At 35.9% G+C, this 27,712-nt stretch overlaps 4 protein-coding genes and 1 long non-coding RNA gene across 6 annotated transcripts; 1 reads left to right on the top strand and 4 right to left on the bottom strand.

Moving 5' to 3' along the window:
- Window positions 1-623: 623 nt before the first annotated feature.
- Unc-76 (fasciculation and elongation protein Unc-76) lies at window positions 624-15,499 on the bottom strand. The gene is made up of 9 exons (XM_076778346.1): window positions 15,171-15,499; window positions 12,091-12,349; window positions 2,798-2,920; window positions 2,273-2,429; window positions 1,847-1,955; window positions 1,505-1,767; window positions 1,365-1,440; window positions 1,233-1,298; window positions 624-1,058 (listed from the first exon to the last, which is right to left on the bottom strand). Exons 1-9 carry the CDS (start codon window positions 15,274-15,276, stop codon window positions 1,042-1,044), a joined length of 1,176 nt encoding a protein of 391 aa, XP_076634461.1. The 5' UTR covers window positions 15,277-15,499; the 3' UTR covers window positions 624-1,041.
- LOC143348292 (uncharacterized) lies at window positions 3,254-7,814 on the bottom strand. Its single transcript, XR_013080747.1, has 2 exons — window positions 6,440-7,814; window positions 3,254-6,362 (listed from the first exon to the last, which is right to left on the bottom strand). It is a non-coding gene; the product is annotated as an uncharacterized LOC143348292 (long non-coding RNA).
- Window positions 15,500-16,603: 1,104 nt separating the features above from the next.
- Rplp1 (ribosomal protein LP1) lies at window positions 16,604-18,003 on the top strand. The gene is made up of 4 exons (XM_076782923.1): window positions 16,604-16,819; window positions 16,981-17,128; window positions 17,612-17,713; window positions 17,909-18,003. The coding sequence occupies exons 1-4, from the start codon at window positions 16,748-16,750 to the stop codon at window positions 17,920-17,922; spliced, it is 336 nt and encodes a 111-aa protein (XP_076639038.1). The 5' UTR covers window positions 16,604-16,747; the 3' UTR covers window positions 17,923-18,003.
- Window positions 18,004-18,489: 486 nt separating this feature from the next.
- On the bottom strand, window positions 18,490-21,500 carry LOC143351438 (synaptotagmin-5-like). 2 transcript variants are annotated; one of them, XM_076782921.1, is made up of 9 exons: window positions 21,293-21,500; window positions 21,013-21,092; window positions 20,770-20,927; window positions 20,445-20,638; window positions 20,176-20,363; window positions 19,990-20,097; window positions 19,652-19,772; window positions 19,223-19,566; window positions 18,490-19,154 (listed from the first exon to the last, which is right to left on the bottom strand). In XM_076782921.1, the coding sequence occupies exons 3-9, from the start codon at window positions 20,913-20,915 to the stop codon at window positions 18,849-18,851; spliced, it is 1,407 nt and encodes a 468-aa protein (XP_076639036.1). In that variant the 5' UTR covers window positions 20,916-20,927; window positions 21,013-21,092; window positions 21,293-21,500; the 3' UTR covers window positions 18,490-18,848. The 2 variants fall into 2 exon arrangements, with proteins under 2 accessions (XP_076639036.1, XP_076639037.1); XM_076782922.1 differs by lacking the exon at window positions 21,293-21,500 and having other exon boundaries at window positions 21,017-21,273.
- Window positions 21,501-22,038: 538 nt separating this feature from the next.
- On the bottom strand, window positions 22,039-27,668 carry Cap-d2 (CAP-D2 condensin subunit). Its single transcript, XM_076774789.1, has 12 exons — window positions 25,655-27,668; window positions 25,185-25,577; window positions 24,869-25,113; window positions 24,673-24,793; window positions 24,272-24,595; window positions 23,892-24,022; window positions 23,562-23,816; window positions 23,134-23,406; window positions 22,924-23,066; window positions 22,553-22,849; window positions 22,383-22,487; window positions 22,039-22,323 (listed from the first exon to the last, which is right to left on the bottom strand). Exons 1-12 carry the CDS (start codon window positions 27,467-27,469, stop codon window positions 22,145-22,147), a joined length of 4,281 nt encoding a protein of 1,426 aa, XP_076630904.1. The 5' UTR covers window positions 27,470-27,668; the 3' UTR covers window positions 22,039-22,144.
- Window positions 27,669-27,712: the final 44 nt, after the last annotated feature.

Raw genomic sequence — 27,712 nt, 5'->3', positions numbered from 1 at the left:
TTTTAAATTATTTGTAGATAAAGACGCACAGTTTGAAGATACTATTATTAATAAATATTATAGGAATTTTTTTTATTTTTAAGAGTTCGCCATTTTAAAAGATGTAGAGTAGATTTACACACATCGTCACGCGATCGAATTGACTATGATAATTTATTTTCCACTACTTTATAAAAATGTAATGAAATTTAGTCAATGAAAAGTAAGAGAAACATGCTCTAATTAAGTATGGGTAAGGAATACGCTTTTGAATAATAAAGATTGTCCGATTTATTTCTTTATTTCAACAAACACAATATGTCTAATATCTGCACAATGCATCAGAACAACTGTGTTGCTGTACACAAAGAATTTTTAATGCCAGTTTGCATACAGTCAGTTAACAGTTTTCAAGTAAATTACACATTTGTGAAAGAGTGATTCGAGTAACGAGATGCCTTTACTTTTGCGCGTCAATGTTACTAGTTAATTTAACTTTAGATACATATGGACATTACAACAATATACACTAAATCCGTAAGCTTAATATGCTCCTCCCTCTGATAGTGAACTACAAGTTGTCAGGTATATTTCTCTAGATAAATATAAGTATTCTCGGTGATATAGTAAACTTTGCTCACACATATTTCGATAAAATCTTTATGTACAAAAAATTACAAAAACTGAATCGTCACGAAATCCATGATGACGTATACAAAAACGAAGATTGTATAATTCACGTACAATAAGAGGTATTCCATAGAGCGCATACACATATTATCAGAAATGTATCTTATGTAAAATTAATATACACATTATAATATATAAAATAAGACTAGATGCGAGTGTCACGGGGCCCTACCTAAACTCTATGGTCAATAGAGAGTGTAATTCGAGACACAACTCAGAAGCAAAAATTGCCTGCCTTAACGCAAGAGTATGCGGCACAACAATGGCTGAAAGCGTACTGGCAAGAAGAAGAGAGCAAATTGTATTCCTCAATATTTAATATCATTTTTCCTGATTTTCATCGATTTTCCCGTGAACTTTACGGTATTCTCACTAAGTGGGACACAGTACTGAAAGTAAATAATTATTTTATTCGTATATCTAGTGTTGCAGAAGCGAACCCGAGGACCCAGGACTTTAAAACTCATTTTACTACTTATGTAAGGCTCGCTCTTACAACACTACGTATATCATACTTCCATATTAAGTTACAGTAATGAAATACAGTAATGAAATTCTATTACCTTTGAGTATATAATCCGTTAATAAAGTAGGTACGGTTGGACTGTCTTCGTTAATTGCTTTTAATACTGTAACAGAACGTAACGACGAAACGTGAAACTGTAGTCATCGGTATTTACTTACCGGGTACTTACTTTTTATGAGAACCTGTAAAGCTTGATTATCTGGTGGGCCACTATCTGTATGGTATGGGATTACAGTCGTCAGATACTAAAAATAATATCGTTTGTTAATCTTAATCGTCTGTCGATGAAAATGTTCCAATGTGTATTACCTTGGATTCGTGTAGAGATCTATGTTTTGGCAAAGGACTAGTACCATTTTGCATTTGATTTCGTTTTTTTGTAACGTGATGCTGCCTACGGCGGTTTTGTACTGCTAACAACAACGAGATAAACTGATTTTTCAGCTCCTTCTCGTACTCTAATTCGTCCCTTAGCGCTAGTTCCGCAATCAGAGTCTCGCTCAGAGCTCCAACTAACGATTCCATTTCGCCAAGGAGCTCGGTCAGTTGACTGCAGCTAAGTTGTTTCAGCTCTAAAACAAACAGTAACAATTCAACGGAGCCCATATTCCGATATGATTTGTTGTTTCAGATCATCCGATGAAAATATACTTTTCTCGTGAAGCGGCGAACCGAGAACCTCTCTGCTCCTTTCTAGAGCCTCATCGCTATCCAATAAGGAGCCATCCGAATCTGGCGATCTCTCCATCGAAGGACTCTCCTACGAGCAAGATTATTTATTATAACGATCGCAGCAACATTCTCTTGGGCGTGGATTTATGTAACTTTACTCGCGTTACAAGCCATGATAATCTTAATATCCCTCTTGCTCTTTCAAGCGATTGTCTATTTTTCAGTGATATAATTATTACAGAATTAAAATTCACTCATTTACTATTATGTATTTACTAACATTTTTTAATAGTTGCAGATCATTACTGAAAAGGACTAGAGTCAAGAATTCGATCGAAACGATCAGAAGAATATTAAATTTATTTTATCCAGGACCACTAACGAAATTTAGATCTTAATACTTGCTTGCATTATGTCGTCTATTTCGCGGAGTACTTCCTCGGCAGTCTTCATTGGTTCCTCTGGACTGTGCGTGTCGGTGCTGCTGGACAATATCAAAGCATGCATGTCCAAATCAGTTGCAACAGCCTCGTCTTCGCTACTTAAATCCTCTAGTTCCGGTCTACAGCAAACAAAACGAAAGCGTCCAATTTGCAAATATTAAATGCGGCATCGCATTCGACGATCACACTTTTGGTTTCTCTCCGTCGTCCCGAAGAACGACCATTTCAGCAACGAAAGCAGCAAACGAACGTTGACTGTGGAATGGCACATTGGGATCTTTCACGATCCCATTCAAAATTTTCTTCAACTTTTCGACATTTTAATTTAGTACTCTTAGACACTCGAAAGTGTTCCAGTGAATCTTTTACACATTCGATCCGCACGAGAATCACGTAAAACCTGAGAGATCCCAGTGTGACGCGCGATAGTCAGAAAAATAAGGTACCATTTCCAGGGTTAAAAGAGTAGAAAACAACGAGCTCTCACCTGTCGTTCGATATCGGTGCTTCGTTCAGATTAAGCGCAGGCATGTGCATTTTCCTCGCGTACGATTTGCTCCAGTCGATCGGTAGTATGTTACCAAAAGTGCCAGTGATCGTCCACCACATTCTAAACCGATCACGATTAATTATTCGATAATCAGGGGAAAGAAGGAAAAGTATCTTGAGGAGAGTTTTAATTTTTTTTTTCCTTGGAAAGGCAAACATCTTAGGGCGTGTTAGTAATTATGCGTACGCTATACAAGCTGACTCATATCCTCTCGTTGAATTCCTCTCTGACGTTTTACAAACTACGAATCGAATTAGCAGATTCTATTTTTGCTTCTTAAAGCTATACCGTTTCTCAGAATGTACGGTCGAACTTCTCCAAATAATTGATGGACCATATAGTTCATTTTTTATATTCGATTAGTTCTTTTCTCTTGATCTTTTTTTCGTTTCAATTTTGGAAATTTCATTTTGCAGGGAAAGACGATAAGATCGCGCAACCATATTTGGGACAAGCCTGAAAGTTCTTTACAACTGACGACAGTGACGCATTAACTTTTGGGCCAGGCACCGTCACTCGCTTTAGCCCGAGGGCCAGTTTGCACTCTGGTACCATGGTACCAGAATTATCTTTCAACGATCGACGGTATTTTAAAGGCAACTTTTAAAGAAAAGAATTTCCGAAGAGATTCACCACTGGTTCTCCGAACCATCCTCCGGTGTACTCGTTCCTAGTGATCCAAGAATGGTGATCCCAGTTCTGGTCGAACCACTATCGCGTTCGATCGTCGCGGAAAATCACGACCGTTAAATTCAATTAAATTCAATCGAACGGCGGATCTAAAAATACCGTCGCGGTCTCGTTCGATTACGCGCATTATGCAATTCTAATTGTTTACAAATCATAGGTGTGAGAAACGGGGCCCATTCATTTGCCGTTCACGGGCACAAATGAGAATTCATTTCCTTAGAATGGCCGCTATTGTTATCGAAATGAGTTGCTCTCTGTTTTGCACGAGATCAAGCGCGCCTTTATCTGTGTCTACGCGTGTACGTGCATACAGCCCAGGAAACGCCTACGAGTCGAGTGATTCACACGCTATCCTAGAAAACACAGACTTAACAGAACGCGTGTCTCCGAAATCTTATCGCTTCTTTCATAGACGTTTAACGCGCCAACGAATAGCCTGGGAATCATCGACTTATTTTCGCCACCTTTTAATCTAGATCGCGGTTCGACGCGCCTGTGAACCTTCCGGCCTCGATCAAACGGGTTAAAAAATACCGTAAAACAATGGCACGTTAGTATCTTCACTCGAGACAAACTGAAATAAGCGAAATATAAAATTAAAAAAGAAATGTTTTACTTCCTCGACATACGAGGGATATCTGACCGACCCCTTAAATTATTTAATTTCGGTCAATTCAAGATAATTTAGGAACACGACACCATGACGTAGAACTGAAGAAGTTAAAAGGGGGGATTACTTAAAATGGCGTGTATTAATTCTATCAAGTCTCTTAATCGTGTGCATTACAAGTAGTTTTTCCAGTAAATTGCGACGGAGATAATTATAGCTTTAATAGAACCTGTAATATAAATGGTGACCATAAAATTAGAGATTAAGATAATCTAATCTTTTTATTTTGTCGTTTCAATAAACGTACACGTAAAAGTGAATTTTTTACTTTCTTGGACTTGCAGCTTGCATAAATTTTATTGGTGGAGCGAGAGCAACGTCCAACTTCAGCGAATTCCACGCTTGGGTCATAATTAATCGAGTGTAATTATGGTCGATCTGCGTTCGCAGTTGCTCCGTGAAAATTGAAATTTTGTAGTTTTTAATGATTCTTAGTGAGGTTCCTGAAGTGTTCAACAGATTTTTACAAGACTTAAATTGTAGGGGGTTGAAACGTTCTTCAAATCGACTTACAAAAGACGGTTAAATAATTACGATTTAATGGGCCTTATTGATTAAATTGGCGGTTTCCGTTCGAAGTATACAGGGTGTATCTTTAGAATTGATTGAGATATTAAAATTGTAATTTTTCCGTCGTGTTTGTCTTACCGTATGCGACCAAATAACAATGTTTTTTAATTTTTTCACAGATGATTGGACATAACTTTTGACGATACTGACACGGTCAGTTTCCAAAGGGACACCCTGTAGTATTTCGCGGCTACCACATTGAAAATAAAAGGAGCGCACAGAAGAACAGCGACCGGTCGATGGTGTTGGATTAACAAATGGAGGTCAATTCGACCCACTTGAGTTTCTCATTAATGTTAAGTGCATTAAAGCAGTGACTTCATCCTGCGCGCATGTCGATCGCGTCAAAACGGCTAAACATTTGAGCCGGGGTGTAGCTGCTGAACGAATCATGGTTGGGTTGAAAATCGATATGCTCCAAAAATAGAATTATAAGGGAAAAAATACCCCACACGCTGGTGTAAACATTCCCAGGCTCAATATACCAAAGGAACATCGAAAGGGACAGTCTTTTCCTCGATTCCAATAATTTTCTCTGGTTTTGAGCCATTTAAATATGTACAGGGTGCTTCAAAAGCGACGAACATTAAGGATTTATAACAATGATACACGAAAAGGTAAATAAAAGATGAACAATACAATTTGTTGGAACAACTCTTGGACAATGAAATTAAAATATATAAAATATTTAATTTATCATATAAAATTATTGCTTACATTTTCCAGAGCACAGATAATAGTATAAATAATCTGTAGATAAGAAGGTGCATGAAATAAACTCGAAGTTACGACCTATATGTACTATTGATCATATATCATAACGATCTAAATAGATCTTGACGTATTCGATACAATTGTTTAAAGTGATTTCACTCTCAAACAAGTGATTTTGTTATCTACTGATAATTTATATTACGCGTATTTTGGAAAGTTTAAACAATACCTTTTCTAACAAAAAGAAACAATGTTTACCGTGTCTAGGTATCACCGCGAACGGGACAGGAAAGAGTACTTTTCTTTTTTGCAATGGCTTCCGCGATTGCCCTATCTATCGCGTTCAGGCTACCCCGTGTACCGAGTCAATAATTGGAAAGCACCGGGAAATTCAATTCCAGGGATGGATCTCCTGCTTATTAATTCATTCTTCGGTTCAACGATCCGCTACGAGCCTGGTATGTTATCTGTTACGTAACACTGATGGTTTACGAGCAAAACAACGTGTTTACGAATATATCATCCAACGATAATAAAACTATTACGTGGCAATTACCATATTTAGAGTCGGAGTAGTCTGCTGAAATCGTCAGGACAATATATGGAATGGAAAGAACGAAACCGGTTAAGGGATTACGCCACCTTCGAGTCGACAACACAGAGGACGTGTTTATGAATATTTTACAACGACACTGTTCGCTCGATCAAAATTATTTTTGTTATCACGACTAAAACAAATTATCTTTATAAAAAATTGTTTGCGCTTAATACGTTCTTTAAACTAAACGACTCGTAGTTTCATATATTCATTGATAAGATAAAGAATTATATAACCTTACTCGACCTCGTACCGGTTATCTGTAAATATATCAATGACAGTTAAACACGAAATACATAAAAAGTAAATTAGTATGAACAAACATATTCTAACTTACATTTTATAATGAAAAAATATTTCTATTCGTTTCGCTGCAAAAGTGGCGTAACCTCTTAATATGTCGTGCATCGAACGCGCCACTTTCAGCATATTTCTGCCAGCTCTTTGCGGCATATTGACGTCGATGCGCTTTCGTGTTCCTTTCCCTGACAAAAATGCTATTGGAATCCGATTTTGGCACAGTCAACGAAAAATTTGACGCTATCTCAGTAGAATTTACATTCATATTCAGAATAATAAAAAAATTAAAGAGATACGACATACGCATTACTTATTTTCCCTCTTAATTTTCGTGCATCATGTATTGTGCATTAGACGCCTAGCCTAATCTTTTGTATTTCCGGTTAGAATTTATCGATGCACAAAATATTTCTGAACAAGGTCCTGGTCGGTACTGAAACATAAAAATCGACTCAGACGCGACGTATGTACACACATCCCGTCTCATTGTTAATATTTCTTTCATAAATCGGAATAAATTTAACCGAGCGAAACGGGATGCGAATATGCGATAGCCAGGGAATATCATCGCGTCGGTGGTCGTTGGTTGCTTCGTATAGCGCATGCGCAGCTTTATTGACGTTTGTCCATCCGGAGGGTGGCTCGATACGAACGACGGAACAAAACCCAGAGATCAAATTTTCATGCCCTCGCGCATTCGATCATGCACGATTTCTTGCCACGAGGCGATCGTATTATCGGTCGTTCGAGAATCTGAATTTCGTTGTCCCTTGTGTTCTTCGTGATCGCGTGAGTATTTATGTTTATTAAGGTTAACGCATGGCGCTGAGTTCACCATCCGTCGACGATCTTCAATTTTAGGCGAACAAAGCTCCTGGATATCACATAAGCTTCCCTCTGTATACGCGAGCATAGTATTACGTTTACTGTACAGCGAAGTCTCTCTAAACTGAGTTTCGTCTAATCCACTTTCGATCCAGCTTAATCCGAAGTCGCGATACGAAGAAAAATTTGTTGATACAGCGGTAGCGAACAGAGGTCGCTCGATTCAACCTTTTTAAGGTTTCTCTATTCAGTTTTGCGTGTAACGTCGAACAGCCGCAGTCGTTGTTCGTTGTTCTTTACACGTAACATACCGGTAGACGGTTGGAAACGAAATAGAAGAGGAATTGAAAAGTAGCTCGATGAATAGAGTAAAAATACAACGGCGTAATAATTCAGTATGCGACAGTGACAGCGATATTGCGATGACTCACACCCGAGCGATCTCAGCACGGTGATGCGTAAAATTCTTATCTAGATCAGGGGCGGATCCAGAAGACTTGTTTCAGGGGGCGAAATATATAGAAAGCATTTAACATATTACGTTTCACTTTTTAGCAATTAAAAAATTTCACTAAATTACGTTTACGTGCCGAAGAAGGGAACTCGTATTTCAAGGCGAGCATGAGCTATCGTTTCTTCAAATTGCTCGGGCAATCAACAATTTCACGGCTTTTAATGCGTGACGGGAGAAGAAGAGAGGTCGTCGCGCGCACGAGAATCTCGGACGGCCCGCGGCCTCAAAAGGGGACGAGGAAAAAAAAAAAAATTGAAAGAAAAGGAAGTTGTTGGGCGCCGTGGGGCGAGAAAGCCTTTCGGATCGTGCGAGCGAAAAGAAGTCGAGCGCGGAGCTACTGTTTCGTCGTATTTGAAAGAAGGAATCCCCTGGAAAAGAGGTGGGTAAACGAATACGACCTTGCTTTGACCTGTGATTTCGTTCGACAAACGGCGCTCCCAGTCAACAGACTGTCTACGCGCGACAAATTGGATTACTAACAATGCTCGCGACACACACCGGATATGCACGCGTGGATGCGTTTTATTCTTTCGGGGCCCGATGCGTGCATACGAAAGCGACAGCAATGACCGAACAGAGACACGTGCAACAGCACGTGTCGTATCTGCTAACGTCGGCCGCTGACCTCAAGCTGACTTCTCCTAGAGGCTTATATCGAAACGATCAAGAAGACTGAAATTGGACACTGCTCGTGGACCTAACCTAACCCAGAAATTTAGCAAGGAGAATGGCACGTAAGAATCGACAGAGACGAGTCGGACTCGTCGCAAGTTTTTTACAGTCTCGCGAACCGAAAGGTTTCAAAGCTATTCAAACTTTTTCCAGATCGTAGACTCTTCACGTAAGATGGAATCAGTCTGATCCAGACTGAGAGAAAGATGGATCTTACGTACCCCGTATCTAATTATACGCACGACTGCAGTTACGTTCATGCTAGGTGCATTTGCTACGAACCTGTAAACTGCAAAGTCCATTTAGGAATAAAAAAGGAAAAACGGTTCCGTTACGCTTCAAGCAAAGTTCGACGACAGACTGAATAGACAGTTCACGAAGGTTCAAGTATAAATGTATACACAGCTGGGATTCACAATCGAACAGATACTGATTCTAAAACAACAGCGTGGGTCGTTGCAAACACACCGCAACAATACGAAGGTTAACATTCGGAAAGCTGTTCTGCATCATGGTATTTGCATAGTTTCGACGCGAAGGTATACTTTCCGAAGAAAATGGCTCGTCATTGTTCTTGTTTTATTCATTTCTGCGACGTTCTTCCGATCGGCTTGACAAAAGTCTAGACTCTAGACGGATTTTGCGCGACGGAGGCGTGACTTCAAAGAAATTATGCACAACGGTGGACAGTGAAGTTCAAACGAGTTTAAGAGCCCTGGCGCGTTGCTCTATACCGAAGAAGATACAATTTCACGCTTCGTTGGGCTTCACCTGCAGTCTCGCGGCGCTTGTTAGAAGGCACAATTCGGTCGGACACCTGCAGCGTGCGGTTACAATGAATATTCCCTGAAAATATTTACCCGGATCCCTTTCGACCCCAGCTTTAGTAAATTTTGATTTTTTTCCATCGAAGAATGCTTTTCCAACCGACCATAAAATGTTTCTACAGCTGAAAGAATATTTCCCTGGTTCCCGACCTTCGCGAACGTTTCATTTTACCTGGAACACTTTCCTATCCGAGTATTAAAATCAGTTTTCATACTCGAGATAGGAGTTTCCATTTACACCCATTTTCAAACTATTTAAAATTGTAATTTTGTTTTTAAACATAATTATTAAATTAAATTGAAAATTCAAATTAAGAAATGACTCTAAAAGGATTGGCCGTAGATAACAAAGGCGTGATGAGGGTAACAGATTTAATCTACCTTTAGATTAACGAAGTAGATTAAATCTGCGACCCTCGTTGTCTGTTACTTATATCTACTGTTATCTTCAAGAATTTTTGATAGGCATTATCGATTTTCACTGAGAAGGACTAAAATAGTAAAGTCGGAAGCTTCTTATTTTTACTTGGAAAATAAAAGCATGCTTGCCAAATAATACCAATTGTGTAGTCCTTTTGTGAACTATTCTTTGAAACCGTTGCACTCCCCTGGTAGAAATCGGGCCAATAATAATGTGCAAGAAAGTAGAACACAGCCAGTTTAAATGCTAAAAAATGTGAAGCATTGTACTGACTGGTAAATAGCAAAGTAGGCTTCTCATCATGTTCAGTGAGATTTATCAGTATAATGATAAAACAGTATTGAATATAAATGGTTATATTCTATATTTCTTTTCATTATATCTGATAAAAAAATGTACACTGTATCTAGATACAAGCACAAGAGGTTTAATTATAATATAATTGATATGATTATTATTCTTGGAATTTTTCCGTATAACAAAAAATTAAACTAACATCTTATGTAATGTATATTTAAATCTAAACCATCTTTAAAAATTCTTTGTAAATCAATTGTGCAGAGTTGATTTGCTATTCTAATTAGAAGGTGAGTTTCTTTCTTGTTCTAGCACACTGTCCACCTTCGCAGAGAGAAAGCTGCAGAACTCGCCGCAAACGTCATGTAGAGAGTACTCGTGGCGGCACACTTTTCAGTTGGAAAATCGATATAGTGATCTTAAGGATCAGACCTTGCGGCAAGTACCGTGCATCTTTGCAAGAATGCTTACAACTCGGTTATAAATATCAAATATATGGTGAATGCTTAACGACCAGGCTTCTCTAACCAATCTTCTGCAAACACTTTTGGGCAAAGTGTTAACGTATGATGTAAAATCCATTGAGAAAGATCGTTGCACAGTTTCATAACTGCATGCATAAGTAAGTTTGAAGAATAAAAAGGAACGATGTACGAAGCACCTACTTATAATGCTATGACCATTACTAACAAAGGTTCAGTCTGTATTGAAATAAATTATTTCCAGTGTCGTTCGTTGATGTATTTGTTTTGAACGTATCAATCCTCGGATCCACCGCAAGCAGCTCTAACGAAACCATACGAAGTCCCCGTTCAGCGATATCGGTTTAGCGCGAGCATCAAGTGAAACTGTTCGCGCGTTTAACCGTGTATCGAAGAAAGCGTTAACACGAGTATTACTTAAACAGGATATATTATCTGCAAACAACCAGTCTTGGATCGACGAGAGGCGTGATCCTTGGTTACCTTTTTTGCACGATCTTATACGAACGATAAATTTACGACGTAAAAAGAGGCTCACTTAGCTAGTAGGGGGTTCCGACGTTCTTTGAATTATGTCACTGAAATACCGCTGGCGGCCTAGTGATTACAATTCCCGCGCGACTAATATAACGGCGATGCCGTAAACGATTACTTCCGTTCGTCCGGAACACGTCGGACCATAATTACCCCGCGGACTACGGCGATGGATCACAGAGACTGCACACGGCTCGTAATAGATATCTCAAGGTAAATGCGACAATTTGAACGCGATAACTCGACGATCTTCGGGGTATTCATTTACCCGAGCCGCCGCTACCATCGGTGGTTTATTTTTTAATCGTACCAGGTGGTCGTGCGAACCGGTATAACTGTACCCGGAGATATCGCGTGACCCAAGGGTAATGGAAACTTCTCAATCATGCACACTTACTGACATAATTTTCACTCGCGCAATTCCTTCATATTTTTTTTTTTGTTAAATTACTTTAAAAGGTTGCTGGACGGATGCAGGAAGATAGGCCGGAATGCTTGTCTTTGAACAGGTGCTTTCACAGAGTGGACCTAGAGGTAATGGAAACTTCTCAATCACATGTATTTACTCAGGACTATAGGTAGGTATTTTGGTGCCTGGGACAACAATGGCGTACGACGCCCATTGTTAGTTCATATTCAGACAGATGATGATTGATCTCATATTATGTGTACAGGGTGTTCGGCCACCCCTGGGAAAAATTTCAATGGGAGATACTAGAGGCCAAAATAAGACGAAAATCAAGGATACTAATTTATTGATTGAAGCTTCGTTAAAAAGTTATAGAAACATTTCCAGCCACACATTAGATTTTTGGTAAAGAATTTTTTTCTCAAAAGTGCGTAGGATTTCGGGGGTATGTCTATTGACCAAAAATGATTGTAATTGACCCCTGCAACTAAAAATAATTTTTCCAAAATGATTTGAAATTTTTAATTTAATTTTTTAATAACTTCTTAACGAAGCCTCAATCAACAAATTAGTATCCTTGATTTTCGTCTTATTTTAGTTTCTAAAATCTCCCATTCAAATTTTTTTCCAGTATATATTTGGTAAGAAATAAGGGTTCGATTAATACATTAACAAAAACAAGAACCTTGGGGCTCTTGAGAACTTACTGGCATTCGTTCATGATCTCTTCTTGTGTCCTCACTTGCACAGGAGCCAAAGATTCGACGTCGGTGCCGTAATCGCGAAAGCAGGATGTTATCTTCTCGTCGAAGGTATTAACAAGGTCCTCGAGACTGCCGCTGAAGGGGCTGAATGTCCCCTCGTGGAGGGTATCAGCGGTGCCATTTTCGTGGGTCGCCGTCGGCGGCTCGTTCGCGTTGCAATTCTCGCCGTAATCCGCGTCCAGGCTGGCATCCAGCAATTGTTCTAAATATAAAAGGAATCCTCAGGTTTGCACTCTGAGCAAAATTACAGAGATGGACGAAAATTTAGACGTTTGGAGGAGTAAGGTCGAACTCAGCAAAAGGTCGCATAGTCGAAGAATTTAAGTATATTATAATAATATAATTATAAAAGTACATAAAATTTTTGTCGAGTCTGTTCTTACTCTGCTAAATGCCACAATTATGATCTCAATTCTCTCGCGATTAGTTTACAATTGGTTAATGTTAACAGTATCGAAACACAGAGTAATGTTATTGCGTTTTGTCCCAAACCGGATAGCTCAACTTATCAGTAAAGCCTATCTAGCAGATCTTGTCTTAGACACGATGTTATTGATCGTTTGAATAATCTGTTCAAATTAATTAAGTACTAATAAACTGTCGAGTAATTGGAGGGTGTTGAAACGATTAATGGTGTCATGTCAATAGCATAATCTGCGAGATAAGTCTTGTCGATAAATTCAACTCGGAGCGACGAAACGCAATATTAATCCTTGTACCGAATATATTATCAAAGGTTATCAAAATTATTTTTAACCGTATAATATATTTTTAATAACGTAAACCAAAATATATTATTTTATTCCCGTCTTTATCAGAGAGTCGGGTCGGTAAAAAATGCTCTTTGATTTTATCGCCCCCTAGCGAAAAAAGTTGTGCAGCACCGTCTATAGTAACCTTCTCGTCGCTGAATTAATCAATGGTACGAATAGACTGTGCTGAATTAATTTCACGGTTCATTTTGTAACCCTTTCCACTTGGACTGCCAGTAGTGTTGACAGTTTAGAAATCTATGAAACGTACAATTCGATCAATTTTTTAAATTAATAAACTTACATACGCGTATTAATGTTTCCCTTTCGCAACAAGCAAGTAGTTGCTTCTGAAAAATTCCGTTTAATAAATATGTGTTAAATTAAATAAAGAAGCAAAGAATTCTACAGAATTCATACGAGTGTTCTCTTTGACTCGAGCATCTAGAATAATATGGTTACCCGAGCACGCTCGAGCACAGCAGTTGAAAGGTTACCGAGGGTAACAGTATACCGTAAACCGCCCACTGGAAAGGCTATATGTATATTTTCATCGATATTTTGACCAGAATCTCGCGGATTGAACAATGTTGTCGTTATGCGTCATCTAATTGATTGCAACGACACGCAAGCGAGTACGAGTCATCGCTGCTAGTCGATTCGAGGGAAGAGTAAACACGAAGAGCCCGACAGTCGCGGGACGCAATAAACGCGAAAGATGGGTCACCGTTTGTACACAGGGCCGTATCGCACGGAACATATCGGGAGAGACAGTTTCCAGGGAGACCGTAACGCGTTCGACTTACAAGGCAACCGGTATTAATTACGTCTGCCGCCATCCGGGTGTTATCAATTACATAAACAGTGGATCGCGTACTTTCGCGTGGAAGCCAGTGACGCATAGCAGATCGAATGTTTTCGTCGGGATTAAATATCTAATGCTTTAAATATTTCGTGGCTTTTTTGTTTCAAACTTACAAAAAAAAGAACTCGCCGGTAGTCGCGTAACTAACAACTTTCCGTGTTTCCGCGCGTAAATCGCCGCTTCGTTTCGCAGGGCGGCTTTCGTGCGTGAAAAGCGATACTGACCGTACCACGAAGACAACCTCGAAAACTTTCGAAACAACGCTACCTAAAACACAATTACGTTACGCGCGTTTCGTAAAATAATTGTATGTCTGAGACAAGGAAACTATCGATCGGTAGTAGGACGCGAGTATCACGATTGCACGGTGATACTGTTCTCAAATTACAGTTCGACTCGTATTGAAACGTTTGCAATTAACTCTCACTCTTGCAGACCCGTATAAAGGCTTCTATTATCCTATATTTTCTGTCGTCACGCAATCCGACTCGTGAAAATGTAATCGTTTTTTATCGGCGTTAGAAATGTTCGAATATGGTAACGTTTTACTGCCGTTACATCAAAGAAAGAGCTACATTGTTTTCATTCCGAATAACGTCATTTTGAGTAGAAGAAAGGTACGCCCAGCTCCGCCCGTAGGATATTAGACACCAATTGTACGCGTGACGTAGCCTTTTGTCGTGCTCCGAAGGTCGCTTCTTCATGGTGGCTAAATACGCTACGCCACCCTCGTCATTTGATTCGCACGTCTGCAAAACGAGCGTGACCACGCGTACACGCACATTTCACGCGTTTACGCGGCCACGAAACCTGTTCCCCACTACCGCGACAACTCTTTCGGTTTCGAAATTTCCGCTTATAGATACGCCTCGCGCTGACTCGCCGGGTTTTCAGAAAACCAAACAGGGACATCGACCGTACACGAAATGTTTTCATTAATGTGCAACTACGGTCACCCCGTTTTCGATACAGTTCAAGATCGATCGCCACGCGAGAAAATTTCAATCGTTTTCGTAATTCGACGATTTCCGCCCGTTGGCACGTCTCTTTCTTTCAGAAAAAGTACAGAGTGCGCAAACCCGTACGACCTTCCACGAATCGTTTTCATTTATATGTATACCTCGCGAGTAGTATCACCCAGTTTCGAGGCAGTTCGCGAGATCGATTACGACGAGAATAGAGAACGACGATGCCCCAAATCGCCGGAGTCTCGAGCCGACGACTCTTGCTTTCGCGTAATTTTGGCACTTGATGCAATACGCTCGTAACACAATCGTTGCGAATCGGGAGCATCGCGATAAACTTTCGATCCGCGCGAGGTTACGCGGATCCGTGACAGAGCGGCGGCGAGATGCACGACAAACGAGTACGCGACAATAGAAATATAACGACGTGTATTCTCGCACCTGTCAGCAGGTTCATATTCTTCAGGCTGGCTGTGTCCTCCTCCTCGAATCGCGCGAGGGGTGCCTCGAACTTCAACTCGGCGATCTTGCCCGCCATGTCCCTCATTATTGACCGTGTGGGCAACCCGGGAGCAGAGTCGATCACCGCGATGAAATTCGGCACCGTACACTTGCGGCAGCGCCCCCGAGGCGCTCCGTCTTCTTTGTTTTACGGTTTTTCACGGGGGTAGGCAAGAAAGGGCGAGAACACGCAAAAACTATCCGAGAACCACGCACAATCCGCCGCATGCGAGACTTCGCGAACGACTGACGCAGAGAGGGCTCGTTTGAAATGTAGTGGGGGAAGATGATTGCTCGTTGCCATGACGACCGCTGGCTGAGCGCGCCGATGGCACGATGCATCGTCAGTGACGTATAATGGAACACCAATCGCCCTGTAAATCGACGACCCCAATTTCGAAATAACATTATTCAAAAGACGTAAATGCATGTATACTTTTTTGTCGTTACGAATAATCGATCGGTACATATTTTCTTACTTATACATCGTCGATACAGTCGATTCCCGCTGCAAGCAGAGTAATGCATAAACAAATCTTTCCCGACATCGATTCTCATGTGGTTCCATAGACTAGTCATACTGTATAGACCCAGTAACTTATGGAAATTGTGTTACGCAGACTGAAGTACCGACTTCGTGATAAAGTAGTGACTTGCTGCGCACTCTATGCATAAAAATGGTAATTCTAGGAGCTATATCCGACTCATTACCATTTTCGTGTCACTCGCAACGTTACCAACAGATTTAGAATTAAACACAAAAGGAAGTGAGACAGAAAATGAAATTACATAAAAGTTATAGCCGAATAAGGGGGTTAAATGTACCTTTGAACCAAATTTGACATACGATGGATCCATCGATAGAGTAGATTGTATTCAGAAATATCAGCAATGTTTCTAAAAGGTGCGATGGTACAGTGAATAAGATTCTATTCCATTGTTTCTCTAGCTGTGTATTCGCTTAAATACCCCACTGTTTTATTTTTTCTACGTTAAATGAATATATGTGCTTAGTTTAAAAATCTCACACCTATTAATTTTCGTGCAACATTAAATTTTTATAAAAAAAAGTATGATTTTGGGCAAAAATGAGTTACTACATGAAAACTAAAAACGCTAGGAAATTCCAGGTGGTTTTGATGAAGTATAAAATAGTATTCTCAAATAATTTTAAACGTACACATTACTGTCTATTATGCAACACATATAATAATGACAACATAAACATTTTGAACAACGATTTAATAAATTTATATTTAAAAATATTTTTACATGAATTTCATAGGCTGACCAATCAAATATGTTACTAGACCTACATATGCTTTTTCGTTGTAATGTAAATTCTCCTTTTGGATATATCAGTATCACGTGATTTCCGTTCAGTTCGGTCTTTTCCTTTGCGGTGGATCTAGAAACTCGGGTGCTTGTTCTCTCTTGTAGAGCTAAGGTTTTTATCGACGACTTGCACTATTATTAAAATACATCCAACTTTAATATAAAATATACAAGCAGAAAATATGACTACGAAAGCTGAACTTGCGTGCGTTTATTCGGCATTAATTCTTGTGGACGACGACATCGCTGTAACTGTGAGTATGTATTGTATGCATGTTTGGTTTTACGCGGCGTCATAAAGAATTGAAGTATTGTCTTTTATTGTTATTAATTGTTGCATAAATTATGTACAAAAACAAATTATTAAAATATTTGAAAGTAATGCTATCAATATTTTCGATATTTGTTTGTCTAGGGTGAAAAAATTCAAACAATTCTAAAGGCTGCAAATGTTGATGTGGAATCTTACTGGCCTGGACTTTTTGCTAAAGCTCTGGAAAATGTTAATGTAAAAGAACTTATAACAAACATTTCGTCGGGTGTTGGAGCTGCACCTACAGCAGGTATTATTTTTATAATATATATGTCCTTAATTCAGGAATGGCATTAATACTTACACCAAACATGTGCTTTTGCAGATGTTGTACTTTGCTATGTCTATTCTGATATAATTGACTCTTATTCAGTAGAATAGTTTTATAATCTATAAATGTTAAATTGTGTATAACTAAGGTGTCTTAGAGACAAATGTGTTGAAAACTAATTTTAAATGCTTATAGTTATTTTATACAATTATATTAATATTCCTCTACATCCACCGACCTAAGTAATACTATTTATTAGAGCGGTCAGTGAATGAGGAAAAAGAAAAAAGAACAAAGAAACTATTGGTCATACTTAAAATATGATCTAAGTTTTTTTGGGCAACAATTAAATATATATACAGTCAAATATATTCTATCATATTATACTATATAACTTTACTAGAATTTTAGTCCATAAATCTTTATACAAGAATATTTTCATATGTATATGTATATTTTCAGCACCAACCGCTGCAGTACCTGCCAGCACAGAAGCTGCACCAGCTAAGGAAGAAAAGAAGAAGGAAGAACCCGAAGAAGAATCAGATGATGATATGGGCTTTGGTAAGTATCATATTTATAATTTAGTAAGTATAATATAGATTGTAATAAAGAAAAAGTCTTACCTTCAATGATTATATAATGTATTAGCTACTGAAATTATACGTGACGACATTCAAGAATGAGAATACCGTTATAATTAAATTATATGCAGCAAAAAGAGAGAATCTATTTTAATTGTATTTTCCTTTTTACCAGGTTTGTTCGATTAAATCCAAGGATCACAATTTGGCGGTCCATCTAATTTTTGTACAGTTATATTGTACAATGAATAAAATATTTTTAAATTAAAATACTTGACTATATAAATGTTAGGTGTTTCATAACCAAAGGAAAAGTAATTTCGTATAATCAATATCGATAGCTATCGATAGGTATCGATATAATTCGACCTTTCTTTTTCTTTTCGTTCGATACGATGACCGTATAGCAATAAAACGTCATATCTTCTCGATCTGTGTGAATTGAAAACCATTTTAACACTTCTGCTGGGTGGTTTCATGCTAAATAAACATTTCGTAGAAATGCAAAAGTCGAACGGTTTTAAAACGCGACTTTTTACTAAGGGTGATACGGTAATTCTGCCTGTAGATTCGTGTTTAAGACAAGACTCTATAAGGGCCACTTAGTGAATAGTATAATCAGATTAAAATAAAGTGGTTGCTCAGGACCTTTACTCCACTGATTTATACAGGAATTGATATCTTTCTGTTTGAGATAGAAAGATTTTGCTTGTCAGTTTACGCGGAGTGGTGAGTTTTCTAGAATCATATATTATATAAATCATACGTTTTACCAAGAAGTCGAATATTTTAATATCATAATATGTGTACATACAAACATAAAATTCCGAAGTAGTTAAAATACAATAAGACAAAGACTAATGAATAAATATGGAACATGATTGTTACAATTATAACATTTACTTAATCTGTATTTAAAAATAAATAAATATCAAAATAACATTTAAAAATACTGTTTAAACTTACATGTTCTAAGTTGCTTAAAAAATATATTTTTTACAAAAATCATATCTTTTACAAAATATCATGAATATCAATATCTGTTGATGTATGTTCTTATTAACGAAAGGATTAATAACTCGTTTTTAAATCGGACGGTTTTTTTTATAAAGTTCTTAATGTTTCACTTCAGTGAAATCATCACAATAAGTTTCTGGTTTAGACAGTGGTAACCATTGTGCAGATGCACCTTTTCCTGATAATACACGATGAAAAAGCTCCTTTTGACACTTATTAGATACTTCGCATTTAGCTAAAAGCTCACCATTTGCTCGTAAAATGATAAATTCTATCATGCATTTGGACAATATGTCATTATTAATATCAAAGCTTAAAATATCGTTCCATACAGGGCTAATTGTTTCGCGTTGTATACTAGATCTCTTCTTTTTGATACTTTTACTATCTTGAACAATCTTCACCTAACAAAATTAAAATATATAAATTTTAACTGTATTTTATAAAGATTATAGAAATTTTACACACTTACTTTTACATATAGATTTGCGTTTGTTGAGTCATTAAGACTAGGTAAATTTTTTGCTCTGACAACTATAATCGTTAATTTCTCTGTAGACAATTGATATGAGAGAGAAACCATTAGCTCTCCCAAAGATGGTGTTTTGAATCCATTCTCGATACTATATCGAAGGATTGGTTTTGTAATAAGAGTAAGTGTTGTATCCAAAAGATCAATCACTGCAGATAAAGGAAGTTGTACATAACCCAAACAATAATGTCTGGAGAAGGCATCAAAGTCATAAAGTAGAATTTCCAATGTTCTTCCAGTTAATGATTCAGGCATTACTTCAAAAACGAAGTCCTCATCAAACACTATTAATCACAATTAAAATTAAAAATTATGTCGAAGTTTGTTTTCATTACTTTATAAATATTAATTTGTGTATATGAAATTTACCAGGATTGAGAGTCCGCCTATGTATTCTAGTTTGCCATACATTACTCCAATCGGGTAATAGACGTACTTTTCCATATGGATCCGCAGTACCATTTAATTCTCTTGCATGAAGATCATGCGCCTTTTATAATAAATATATTTATATTTGAATAAAAAGTTATAAATATAGATGGTGAGGTATTTAAAATAGACCATCTAGATAACTTGACTACTTTTTATGGTAGAAGAAAATGTATTCAACCAATTTTACTCCAAATTAGTTTGAAACATTTCTTTTAAAAAGTAGGCAATTTATTTGGATGACCTGATTTAAAATAGATGCATATATGTAAAGTTACCTCAACAAGTCTAACAGTAAGAATACCAGCGCTTGCATCATAAATTAAACCTATTTGTAATTCACCTCTGATTTCATCAGACAACGACATTGACGAGGAAGAAGACAGCTTTATCACATCAAAAATTAAAATATAGATAAACAGATTTTTTTAAAATATTGATTAATTTTTTAAAAATATTTATACCTTGTAGCTAGATGTCTCACACTCTGTACTATTAAGTCGAGAATGTGAGTCAATCATACCTCTTGATGTAGACTTAACAATTACCATGCATTTTTCTGAAGCAGCCACTGCTCCTTCTGGTAATAGTGGTGCAAAAGAACTGACAGGTGATATTGAAATATCTTCAGACTCTGATAAATACTGTAAAACTAAAAATAAACAACTAATGCATTATAGATAATATAAGCATAAAAAATAAAGCTAGTTTTTTATATTGCCAAAATATTTACCCTTTTTTGATGAATCACTTGCAATGCTATCAAATGCATAATTAGATTGCCATTCTTCATCATTACAATGATTATCATTATCTTCTGAAGTTTTATTTTTCTGATCTAAATTGACATTAGATCCTAAACCAACAAAATTATCTTTTGATGACAGTGTCGCTTCTTCTGCTCTATTTAATAAATCCTTTTCAAACCTAAAATATATACAAGCTTTAAATTCTATATTTTAATCAATCTTTGTTGTCAGTTCTTTTAACCCGTTTTATTTCTATAAATTACTGTTAACTTATAAAAAGTATTTATGTAATTGATAAGATATACATACCAATTAAGAGGACCTCTACCTGGAACAAGAAGGGATAATCGTTTGCGTTTGATACAAATTGTATAAACAATTACAGCTGAAATAGCCCCAGTTGCAGCCCCAACTGTTCCCAAAACAGCAACAATCCCAATACCATGAACATCCATTTTTAGTTTAAACTACAAACATATTAAATTTACATGTATGATTTAATTTAATAAGGTACTGAATACTTTCCAATATTATTTCACTTAATATGTTTACTTACCTTTTTACATTATTTCTTGTATTACACTTTTATATATAATTGTTTATATATAAAAATATATTTAATTTTCTGTACACTGAAAAATAAGTATTATGTTTGAAAAATTGTATTTACATTACACTATAATACAGCATAAACATATGGGCATGTTGAGGGTGTATTGAGGGGTTACAAAAACAAAGACAGTCGACGTATTGACTCTGGCAAGAACGAATCAATATCTACTATTTTTATGTATGATACCATAATAAATAACTAGAAGTTTTCATCGTATACCTTTTATTATAATACTAGAGATTCAAGTCCTTACATATTCTAGTTAGTGTACATTGCAATTTAAAGATTATCGCATCCACAAATGATTGTTTTCAAAATACACTAGCTGTGTAACTCATAGGAACAAAAGACATCATAAAACATGGCCATTGCAGTATGCGCATGGTTCTCATTAATCGCACAAAAAATTAAGAATTCTTCTTAATTAATACTTATCATACTCAAACAACCTATTTATAAAATATAAATTACTTCAGACAATTATATGGACATAGTATGATTCTCATAAATGTAAACTTATTACATTTATTTATATTGTAATATAATTATTGTATTCGTATTAAAATTGACAAGGAATTCAAATATTTTATTTCTTTTATCACATTTTTTTTGTGGACTACATTAAACTATGTTTAATCCATTCAGTACATGTATAATAGATTCACGTACAGCCGACTCTAGTACAAGCCATACTGAACGGAAGCACTAAAGCTGCGAGAGTCCGACTTTGCAATAGATAGACAGAGATGCACAAATGTTGTGTGCTCTTTCTATCAAATGGAAAATCAGACTCTCGAAGTTTAGTGTTTCTCGTTCAGTATGGCTAGCATCGACGGCGACATTAGTAACAACGAACGGAATGGTAGCAAAAGCCGACATATCCTACCGCACGAGCCATGTTACGAGAGTTCGGCAATTCGCCCAACTTCTTATGCAATTTTCTTACACCGCAAAAAAAGGACAAATAAAACTGTATAAATATTGTATATTTTTATAAATCTTTATCTAATCAAAACTATAAAAATACATATACAAAATAATACATTAGTTATACTAATGCAATTGCTAATTTTAATGTTTAGCTCTTGACTGAGATAAACGTGCTGAAGTTCTCTGTGAAGTAGACACTGGTGTTGCAGGATTTTGATTTCTTCTTGATACTGACAATCTGGTTGTATGAACTGGATTAGTATTTTCATTCCGATTTGATAATTTTCTTGCACTTGGTTTAGACGAGGTTGCCTTAGTTTCTATAAAAATAATGATAATTAACGCAATGAAATTATTTTTTACTTTTAGCAATACATACTTTGCTCTCCAGAAGTTTTCTTTGAAGTGGAGTTCGTATCTGAATCCGAATCAGAACTTGCTTTATTTGTGCGACTACGTGATTTTACCTTTCTAGCACTCTTTGCTAAAATAATTTGAAGTCAATTAATAAATATATTTAAAAATAGTTTACATGCAAAGAAAACGTACGTTTTGTCATGGGCGTTATATCGGAATCACTGTCTTCCTCACTACTACTCCTATATTTTGATTGTCTGTTGCGCTTTTTTCGTTTTGGCACTTGGGGCGGTGGCATTATTTCGTTATTGCTTTCTTCATTTGTACATTTGAGAAGTTCCTGTATTTTTGCTTCCAATTCAATACAAACTGCTTTTGTATTTGGCTTTTTCTTTGACTGCTCTATAACAGTCTGCAAAGCTTTCTGAACATGCTTGTGGTGAATTTTTTCCTTTAATAGAGGTAAACTTTCGGTAAGACGATGTATACCTGATAAAAATTGTTTAATTTAATAAAACGTAATATTTAATAAAATTTGTATTTGGTTACTACTTATTATTTACTTTTCGGACCAAATTGTAAAAGTGACAAACAATATGAAAAATCACGCCACTGTCTTTCTGTAGTAGCTAGTTGGAATCTGGTACAAATTTTATCAATTATGGCATCAACTTGTTTTTCTTTTTGTAATAAACTTAAAATATATCTGAAAATATAAATTATTTTATTAAGTTGTGAAGTCTGTATGTTTCCAGTTTAGTAATGAGACATACTTTATAATCTCTTGGAAATCAGACTCGCCTATATCTAAATTAGGATCAGTTAATCGAGATAATATATCGGGCATCACATTATACAAGGCATTGGTCTTCTGTGAAAGTGCCTTGAAGAACTGTTTTGCATCTTGACGAATTTGAGTATCTTTATCTACTATGCAGAGAGCTAATTCTGATATCTGACCTCTTACACGCACCATGTCTCTCATTATAAGACTTGATAAAACATGGACACAGGTACTTCGTACATTTGTATCTGTATCCCGGAGTCTAAACATGAATCGTATTTTAAATCGATTATAATGATATACAGTAGGGCTTCGATTAATTAGTATAATGTGGATCGAAGCAGGCTGGATAATTATTAAAATCTAAGAAGTAATGATTATTGTATTTAAAATTACTTGAGTTTTATCTGTAATTACCTGTTATAAATGTGTTTCATCCATGGTTCAACTTGATTTGGAAACCTAGATGTAAGATCACTTACTCCAATAAGAACATTGGCTCGAATGGCAGGATGCGGCGAACGTTCAAGTATTGTAATTAAAAGTTGCAATGATTCTTCGCAGAATATAGAACTCACTGTCATCATTTTACTGAGAGCAAGAGTGCTGGCAGCTTGTGTATCTTCATCATTGTACTTATCATGATTTTGACATACATGTAATACCACTGGGCTGAAATATAGAGTTCGTATACAGACATGTTTTTCCATGACATAAAATATATAAATACCGAATTCATTAACATACACAAATTTTGCTAAAAGTCCATCGCCAGTTACAATGTGATTTTCAAGAACATCATTTATTAATTCTGCATTTGAATCATCTACTGCTCCTACCACAGCTTCCTCGCCATTATCTTCTGCAACTATACTTGTCTAAATACAAAAATCAGAAACAGAATGAATTCCAAATATATAATATAAAGCACCTAACATGCTCACCTCGAGTAACTTGTAAGTTATAGGTCGTATGAAAAATTGTCATTTATAAATTTGTAAAGTTTCAGGAGAGTAGGGGAACAGTATAGAAGGCAACAAACTTAAAATTTAAATCTTCAGAACGACTTCAAATATAGTTTATTACATGATCCCACATATTAGGAACACCCTGTATATGTATCGTACCTCTTTATTACGAAGTATCCGTCTTGCACTGTTTGGAGTAGATAATGTTTTTGACCTACGAGATTTAGAAGAATTAAGTTTACTTCTATTTGAATTCTTTTCTTTTTTTAATTTTCGTATGGTATCTCTTCGCTTTAATTCCTTGTAAACTGATGTGTCCAAATGTACCATTTGTCTGGCTGCAATATGCCCGATTAAGTATAGTAATTTAGATAGCAGAAAGAGTGAAACAACATGTTCTGTCGAATCAATATTATTAAATTGTCCTCGATTATACACTTCTAATAATAACTGCTGCATTAGATGATCAGGCTGATTTGCTAACTACAATTTCAAAGTATTTTTTATGAAATACAAGAACTATCTTTTACAATTATGAAATAGATTGATGCAAGACTTACATAGTAAATAGCGCTAACTGCATCTGTTGCAAATGACACATATCCATCTTCTTCCATGTTAGTAAAATTTTCTATCAATAAATTCAAAATTTCTTTAAACATTTCATGATCATTGGGATACCTAAGAATTGTAATAATTATTTGTGATTAATTGATATAATTAAACAATCGTTAAAATCTTATATATCTATCTTACCTAACAGGTGATTTATTAATGTCATCATTTCCACTTTTTATCTTCAATAATGCTCTACATGTATCTCTGGCCAAAAGAAGGTCAGTTTTTGCTCGCGGGCCTAAACCCACTTTTATTAATATATTTAAATTTGTAGTTATAATATTACTCTCAGCTTGAGCTATCATTGTTATCAACATTAAAGCAGATCTGCTATCTAATGGATCTTTGTCTGACGATTTCATTGAAAATTTTTCCCACAAAACCTATGAAAGTAACTGTGAAGATAAACAAATTGACTGATATCATGTAATTTCAAAACTAAGTATACTATTACCTGTATTTCTTCATTACTTAGTTCATTGTTAGTATACCACTCTACAATAAGTTTATTCAAAGCTTGACTTTGACCTGGTTGAAGTTCTTTCAACAATGCAATCAAAGCTTTAACACGCATAAGTGCTTTTTGTCGATTTGATATTTTATCTACGTTGTTATTTAAGTAAATTTCTTTATATACAATAGCTACATTCTTGCGGACTGATTGATCATGGTGAAATACTTGATGCAAAGCATCGCGTATAGCAGTTACAGCTCCAGCTATACCAAATTGATAGGCAGTCCCAAGGAAAGTACATGCTTCAATAGCATCACCTGCTGTTGTAGAAAAAAGCAATTTTTCTACCATGGTTATAGCAGTTTCCAGCTCGGTTGCAAATTCTAAACAATTCTAAAATAAAAATGTACAATTGGAAACTATCAAAAGAGAAAGTTTATTGCACTAATATAAGATATCCAAATACATACTTTTAAATAATTTACAACTCGTTTTGTTGCTGTTATTTCCTCTTCATCATTAGATTTATCTTTATCTGATGATTGTGCTGTATCTGCACATACTTTTACATTATCTAACTTATCCTCTGATTCCATAAATATTTTTAGTAAAAGTAAAAATAAAAATTCCTCTATTGCCTCTGAAGAAAAATTTTTCTTGTCTGGCTTTGGCGTCAATTTAACATATACTTTCCACAAATATGTCACTGCTTCAGAAATTTTTTCCTTTAACATCAACTGCCTCACATGTTCAAATCCTATATTAGGATCAATGTTTTCTTCATTGTCATCATTTTCATCATCTTCATCACTTTGTTCTTTATCTTTTTTCTTACTGACAACAACTTCTTTTAATGCTTTATTTATATTTGGAAGTAAAGTGTCCCACAATTCTAATCTCCGATAATCGCCACAAACGCTTTTGCTTACACTATCAGTTTGCATCTTTCTCAATTTCATTTCATTTTCTTCTAATGACTTAGAAATTTCTACTTTATTTAACTTAGCTGCATATGGATTAGCCTGTAGTAAAGCCCGTAGTAATTGCAGTGCTTGTTTTCGTACATTTGCACTTTTATCTTCTAAACGTAATGCTGTAGCAGCTAAAAGTTTTCCTTGTCTTGCTAAAGGTATTGCTCCTTCGCAACATAAATGTTGCCAAACTTGCAAGACTTTTGATCTAACATAAGCATTATTGTCCAACAAATGTTCTTCTAAACTATTCAGACATTCATCACGTTGATCTTTTTGTTCTTGAGTAAGATTATCTCCATTTAATGATTTTCGTACAATTACACCTATAATTATAATTGTACAATTCCTCATAGCATAATGTTCACTATCCAAATAATCCCTCACATCATTAAGGATAGGCATTATGAGGTCTGGTTGAGTAGTAGCAATGGTTTCAAGAAATATTGATATATAATGACCATCAGTTTCAGATGGTTCACTTTGATCAATCTCTTTCATTACTTCTTTTATTAAACCATTACAACCGCATTCATTAATCATTTGAATAACTCCAGTTGCTATATGTGATGCTAACATATCACTTACTTTCACCAACTGAATAATTCTTATTATGCAGTTTATTCCATGGTTGTATTTTTTAATTGAAGTTCCTAAAATCTCAAAAATAGTTTGTCGTATATGTTTTTGTTTTATATTTTTACATTGTTCTAAAACTTTATAGCACATTTTAGTAAGTAATATAATAAACGAATCCTCAACAACAGGAGGCTGCCAAAGTTTTTGCAATGGTAACTGTAACAGTCTATAACAATATTCCAATGCTTTCTCCTTAGTAGAATCCCATTCTTCTTCTATATCTGATTTTGTATATTTTTTACGCTTTTCAATATATTTATTGCCTGCATTTTTAAGAATTTCTTCATCTATATGGCAAAAAAACCAAGAAAATAAATACACAAGCATTTTAGTAATGTTAAAAACTTGTAATCGGTTTTCTTCTTCCAAATCGTTTTCTTTTTCAAATGTGCCTTCCAAATCATAAACCAGCATTTCAATAGCTTTATGAATTCCAGTGAAACCTTTCATAATGATAGGTAAGTCAATTTTATTTCCATGTACAATTACAGAGAAAAATGTGTCAAAGTGTTCCGTGATAAAATTAATTCCATTTGTTTGAAATGCTGATCGTGCTTCATTTAATGCTTGTGGTATCATCCGTATTGGAATGATTTTTTCTACGTAATACTGTCCACTCCCAGTTGTTTGTAAAAGTTCATCTTTGTTTAATGGAATAATAAAGTGTTTTATCATTTTAGGTTCATTTATTGCTTCTTGTAAACTCTTAGGTAACTACTTCGCCTTTATATCCAAAAATGAAAACTTCTATTATTTATAAATCCATAAAACACTTTCACAATTACAGTAATGTTTAAATTCAAACTACACGTTTAAATTGTTAACTATTAACATAGTATTAACTGTCAGTTTTCAAATTCATTGCTACCAACCACTGTTTCTAGGAACTTTCAGAGAAAAGAGACGCCTTAAGTTAGG

The sequence above is a fragment of the Colletes latitarsis genome, chromosome 2 (genome assembly GCF_051014445.1).
Source record: "Colletes latitarsis isolate SP2378_abdomen chromosome 2, iyColLati1, whole genome shotgun sequence".
Classification (NCBI taxonomy): domain Eukaryota; kingdom Metazoa; phylum Arthropoda; class Insecta; order Hymenoptera; family Colletidae; genus Colletes; species Colletes latitarsis.
The sequence above is the reverse complement of the archived record's forward strand: the minus strand, read 5'-3'. Positions and strand labels throughout refer to the sequence as shown.